We start from the raw sequence: 6,041 nt of genomic DNA, 5'->3' as shown, positions 1-6,041 counted from the left end.
AAGCACCAGCTTGTTTTGCTGGTGCCTAGAGCCGGCCCTGGCTGGCATTATAAGGTATTTATGTGCCAGATATGCTAAACAGAAGTCTTAAGAAAGCAACACTCTAATGCAGAAACTACAGAACCTGAACCACCAAAAAGGAAAAACAACCTTCTGCTGGTGGTATCTGACTCAGATGATGAAAATGAACATGCGTTGGTCCGCTCTGCTTTGGATTGTTATCAAGCAGAATCCATCATCAGCATGGACGCTTGTCCTCTGGAATGGTAGTTGAAGCATGAAGGGACATATGAATCTTTAGTGCATCTGGCACGTAAATATCTTGCAATGCCGGCCACAACAGTGCCATGCGAACACCTGTTCTCACTTTCAGGTGACGTTGTAAACAAGAAGCGGGCAGCATTATCTCCTGCAAACGTAAACAAACTTGTTCATCTGAGCGATTGGCTGAACAAGAAGTAGGACTAAGTGGACTTGCAGCCTCTAAAATTTTACATTGTTTTATTTTTGAATGTCGGTTTTTTTGTACATAATTCTTCATTTGTAAGTTCAACTTTCATAATAACGTGATTGCACTATAGTACTTGTATTAGGTGAATTGAAAAATACTTTTTCTTTTGTTTTTCTACAATGCAAATACTTGTAATCAAAAATAAATATAAAGGGAGCACTGTACACTTTGTATTCTGTGTTGTAATTGAAATCAATCTATTTGAAAATGTAGAAAACATCCAAAAATATTTAAATAAACGGTATTCTCTTCATGTTTAACAGTGCGATTAATCGCAATTAATATTTTAATCGCTTGACAGCCCTACTGAATATATTTTATTAAGCAAATATTCAGTCACAGTGTATCAAACAGGGTTTGGTCAATAAAAGATCCACTAAATAGATACTTGCCTATGTTGCCAATTAATTTATTTCAGTTCCTCCCCGTCTTTTATATTGTCAAGTATCAAACATATAAAATGTCACTTCTCATAGCTGTCTAAATAATTAGATTGGATTTGAAATGCGGAATAAGCCTGACCACAGGATTGTTTGAGGTACGCTAACTCTTGTACTATCTTTACTTCCCTTTACCAGGTCATGGCAGTTGCAGGTCTGGATTCCAGTAAAGCTCACAAACATTCACCAAGTCGTTCAACACGTTCCTGGGCCACCCCACCAGCTACCCCACCCAACCGGGACCGTACTCCATATTATACACCTCTAATCCAAGTTGACAGGGCTGAATCTACAGAGCAGATGAATGGCAGCCTACCTTCTTTGAATAGGAGCTCCTGGTATACAGATGACCCTGATATTTCCTACCGAACATTCACACCAGCCAATCTAACTGTACCTAATGACTTTAGGCATAAACATAGTGACAAACAGAGAAGTGCAGACAGTTTGGTAGAAGCGGTAAGTACTGAATAATCCCTGAAGTAGCCAAGTGTGTCTGTTCAGTTTTGTGTTAATTTCACTATGCACCTGGCACAAGACCACACATTGGATTGTACTTAATCCATATATTTCACTAGAAATATTGTATTTCAAATTCAAATTCCCAAAAAGTCTTTAGGTAAGGTAGGGGAAAAGAAGGTATGGACCAGATCCTCAGCTACTGTAAATCAAAGCTCCACTGAATCCCACCTGAGGCCTTGGTCATAGCATGAGTGTCAGAGAGAGAACATGTTGACAACTTGGTCCCAGGAACTAATGTATTAAAGTATAAAACAAAGAGGGGATTGAAAATTGGGAGCACTTCAAGAATATGATTTAAAACAAGATTTCACTGTTGGCTAACTACTAAGAACTAGACGCTGCGCTGCCCTTCCATAATGGCTTAGCGAAAAGGAATGGCACAAGACACCTGTCTTCCTGGTGCTTTCATGCAAGGTCCAAAGTCATCAAAGTCCTTGCATTAACTTGTTAACCTGAACACAAGGATTGTGCAAAGATATGGAAGGGGTGAGCTGATGGGGAATGCCCATTGCACTTCCAAGAAATGGCACAGTAGTTTCTTTGCATGTACTCTCGGGAATATCATGAATTAGCAAGCGTTTTTTTGTTTATTTACAAAGCTTTAAAAACAATACTATGGAGGGTGCTGAGAATTATCATTATTATTACTCTCCCAACTGTAAAATTTTATTGAATATCCTTATCAGTCTAGCTAAGTAGCATGTGTCATGCTCAGGAATATAATTTTCAGTCTCCTCATCTCCAACATCAGTTCCCTTCCACAGCTGTGAACCAGATGCAACTTAATTGTCATCTACAGAAAACATCTTAGCTGAAGTTTTATTATACACTTGCTTGAAGTTTTGTTGCCTAGTGTGGCTTCAAGCACAATTCTTCCTTAAATTTTATTATAGTAAACCAGTTTCTAGTGTATGATGTTTATCCAGGGCTTGATTCATTTTAAACCTCCTATAAAAGAACTGAATGTCATGCATTGTCAGTGACATCCTTACTATGTTGATAAAACCCTCTTTGGGGCCATTTGACTATTGCAAACAGGGCCGGCTCCAGGGTTTTTGCCACCCCAAGCGGCGCAAAAAAAAAAAAAAAAGAAGCTGTGATCGCGATCTGCGGCGGCAATTCAGCAGACGGTCCCTCGCCGAATTGCCGCCGAATAGCTGGACGTGCCGCCCCTCTCTGGAGTGGCCGCCCCAAGCACCTGCTTAGCAAGCTGGTGCCTGGAGCCGGCCCTGATTGCAAACACAAGTTAATTACATGTAAGATTTTGTTCTGGTTGCCCTAGTGACTTCAGCTCATAGAATCTCTTGGGCTTTGCACCTAAGCTATCCAGGAGAAAAGTGAAGCTTGCTGTGTATTTATTTATAACCTGCTCTTCGTTCTAAACATTGAATCCACATTTATCCTAATTCTTTTGCAGGTACTTATATCTGAAGGCCTAGGGCGGTATGCAAAGGACCCTAAATTTGTTTCAGCTACTAAACATGAGATTGCTGATGCTTGTGACATGACTATTGATGAGATGGAAAGCGCAGCAAGTAACCTTCTCAATGGAAATATTAGCAATGGGCCCAATGGGGATATGTTCCCCATTTTAAGCAGGCAAGATTATGAACTTCAAGACTTTGGTCCTGGTTATAGTGATGAAGAACCAGACACTGGTAGATATGAAGAAGACTTAGCTGATGAAATGATATGCATTACAACCTTATAGTATTTAGCAAGAAACAAATAAATAATTTTTAATAACAGAAAAAGTGCCTCATAGTTCAAAGATGATAGGCACTAGTTGGAATTAATAACTAATCAAGCTTTGTACAAGTGATGTCACACCTTAAGGAAGCCATAATTTATTTATCAGTAAGTGTCTCCAGGTTGTTGAAATGTGATCAAAGCTGTAGTACGTCAAGTCCTTTATCACAGAATCTTTATTTCCTCAGTAGGAATAGAGTTATGTAAAACCAAGCCGATTCTGAAGATCCCATTTCCAGAGGACTAGAGAAGAGTTCTGAGGTGTAATATCTTGCCTGTCTTTCAAACTTGTGCTGCTGTCATTCATAGTGAAGCAGGGGTTTCTAAATGAAAAATGTGTGTAGGTCCAGCACAAAAATATGTGGTGAAGACCACTATGTGAGACAGGTGATGGCAATCAAAAGTGTCATTACCTCAGCATTCAATAGCATATCAAATGTTCACTGCATTCAGCATATCCATTCTAATATTGTTTTCAAACTTGCCTCCTGATTTATTTTTCTTAACGCTCTTCTAAAATATGTCAAACTCTACCTACCAGAAATCATTGGAAAAAAGAACCTAAAAACATTTCTGTCATATGTAACATTAGTTTACATAGGAAAATATCATTCAGATAGTCTGTTTTATGACTATCATGTTAAGGGCAAAATATACTGGAATAATTGCATTCTTACTAATGCACTTGCAACCAGGTTAAAGTAGAATTAGTTAAGATAGTTTGTTAAAAATTATATAGTAGAAATTACTGTAAATGAATTGTAATATACAATAATTTGTATTTGTAAAGAGATGTTCTATATTTTGTAATTATTGTACCGTAATTGAACTGCAGCAATATTTATGAAACCTAATTATTGTAATTCTCCGCAGAATTCTAGATATAAGTATTTTTACTTGGAATATATAGAGCTATAGGATAAATATTTAACTAGAGCCACCACTCAATGTAAATCTCTTTTTGGGTAAAGTGTCAGGTTTAGAGAAACTTGACAATATTCAGATTTTATAAAATATTTTGAGTCAATAAGAATCTCTCTTTACATAAGGGATGCACAGATGTCTATTTTCAGTCTTATATTCAGAAAGTTAAAAGAATGAAAATTATCTGCTAACTTTTTTGACTGACAATAAGCTGTGATCTTTTTATTATAAATATCCTCAAATTATAGATAAATACTAAATTAGTTGAAAAAATTGACCAAGTCTTCATTGGTCTTGAGACATTTATAATTTTATCACAACTAAATTGACTGAGTAGCCTAATTCTATATTCGGAATATGGGGCAGAAAAAATTTCGCAGGTGGATGAAAATGTCTTAATTCCAATCCTGTATACGAATTATTCTGCTCATAATAAAAAAACAAGATAAAAGGACTCTCCACAGAACCAATCAGATTCCCGATATGTAAAAATACTACTTTATTGCCGCTCCTCTTTTGCTGTTCTATGGGCAGATGATATACTTTAAAAAAATTATTTTTATGCAATTGAAAGAGGGCTTAGGTTTTGTTCACGATGCAGTAAAACCCTGATATGAATTCCTGATACAAATACAATTTTGGGGGGAAATGTCAAAATCTTCTATTTTATTAACACTGAATAAAACTGACTTGCGCTGCCAAGTTACCTTATCAGGGTTTACCTGTACTTAACAAGATAGGTAGCAATTCAGGTCACATTTTTAAAATGTGACATATAAAACATGTCAATAAACATTTTGTACATAATGAAAGTTTGCTATGGATACCTTACAGACCTCTTCTTGAATCATTCTTATTTCAAATGCCAGGATAATAACTTAAGGGTTTGTAAATTATTTCTTGACCTACATCATTTTGTATTAAAGCAAATGCAAAATGTTCTTCAGAATAAAACCGTGTAATAATTTTATTATACTTGGGGCTCCTTTGTCTAACACTTTCAACCAGTGTAATCTCCAAAAGTTAAACTCTTACTGCAGCATTCGACGTATCAGTGGTCTTTCATTTGGAAAATGCACTCCTAAGGATTATGCTATTCTAGTCTAAACTTTTTATGAATCATTGATCTGAAATATATAAAACATGCATTTAAAACTGGGAAGGCATTTTGTGTGTAAAAGGCCAGCAGTATCAGGCCCCAAGCAAAGAATTTTTTTAAAAGTAACCCATAACAAATAGGAAAATTTTCCTAAAAGCCCCTACAGGCTGTGTCAGACTGACTCCTCCTTCCAGAATGTGCTCGGTTAGGTTGTTTAGCATTAGTCACAGAACACTTTGGAAGTTGAGAGAATAAAGTTTCCGTATCCGGTGAGATCACTGTAAAATTACTGTGGGTCAGATTCTCAGGGGGGTGTATGATGGTGACGCTCCACAGATTTCATTGCACCCACCCTCTGAAAAATCAGCCCCTTTAAGGTGTCTGAAGTTGGATGCTGAAAATCACTAGTCACCTTAGAAACTCAACCTAAATTTCTTCACTACAGTGATTCCTGCTAACATATTCCAAATTCTATAGATACTGTACATGTCATTTTTATCACTATAAGGTCCCAGCCCTCTGACATATTCTCCCCAGGTGGAACCTCATGCTTGCACAAAGTTACGCTGTCTTCACTGGGATGCTACACACACACATTTTTTATATGATTAGTATCTACCCCTGAATATTCTGATTAGACAGCCTCTTCTTAGGGCAGAGTTAGTATTTTGCATGAAAATAGAGGTTTTTTAAAAACTGTAAGAAAATCTGGCTAGAATATACCAGATATTCAATCTTTTTTAAAAAAGTACGAGAATATATTATAAGGATACATAAAACATCCTTTCTGCTCAGT

General features: G+C 36.7%; 1 protein-coding gene across 2 annotated transcripts in view; it reads left to right on the top strand.

Annotated features, from left to right (window-relative positions):
- CACNA1D (calcium voltage-gated channel subunit alpha1 D) overlaps positions 1-5,400 on the top strand; it is a 327,298-nt gene extending 321,898 nt beyond the window's left edge. For both annotated transcript variants that reach the window (XM_026650299.2, XM_026650300.2), the window contains 2 exons: positions 1,090-1,410; positions 2,891-5,400. In XM_026650299.2, the coding sequence (XP_026506084.1) occupies positions 1,090-1,410; positions 2,891-3,184 (615 nt within the window). In that variant the 3' untranslated portion in view covers positions 3,185-5,400. The remainder of the gene's footprint in view (positions 1-1,089; positions 1,411-2,890) is intronic.
- Positions 5,401-6,041: the final 641 nt, after the last annotated feature.

The sequence above is a fragment of the Terrapene carolina genome, unplaced genomic scaffold (assembly GCF_002925995.2).
Source record: "Terrapene carolina triunguis isolate 2854851 unplaced genomic scaffold, T_m_triunguis-2.0 Scaffold89, whole genome shotgun sequence".
In the NCBI taxonomy this organism is placed as follows: Eukaryota; Metazoa; Chordata; order Testudines; family Emydidae; genus Terrapene; species Terrapene triunguis.
This window is presented reverse-complemented; position numbering and strand designations above follow the sequence as displayed.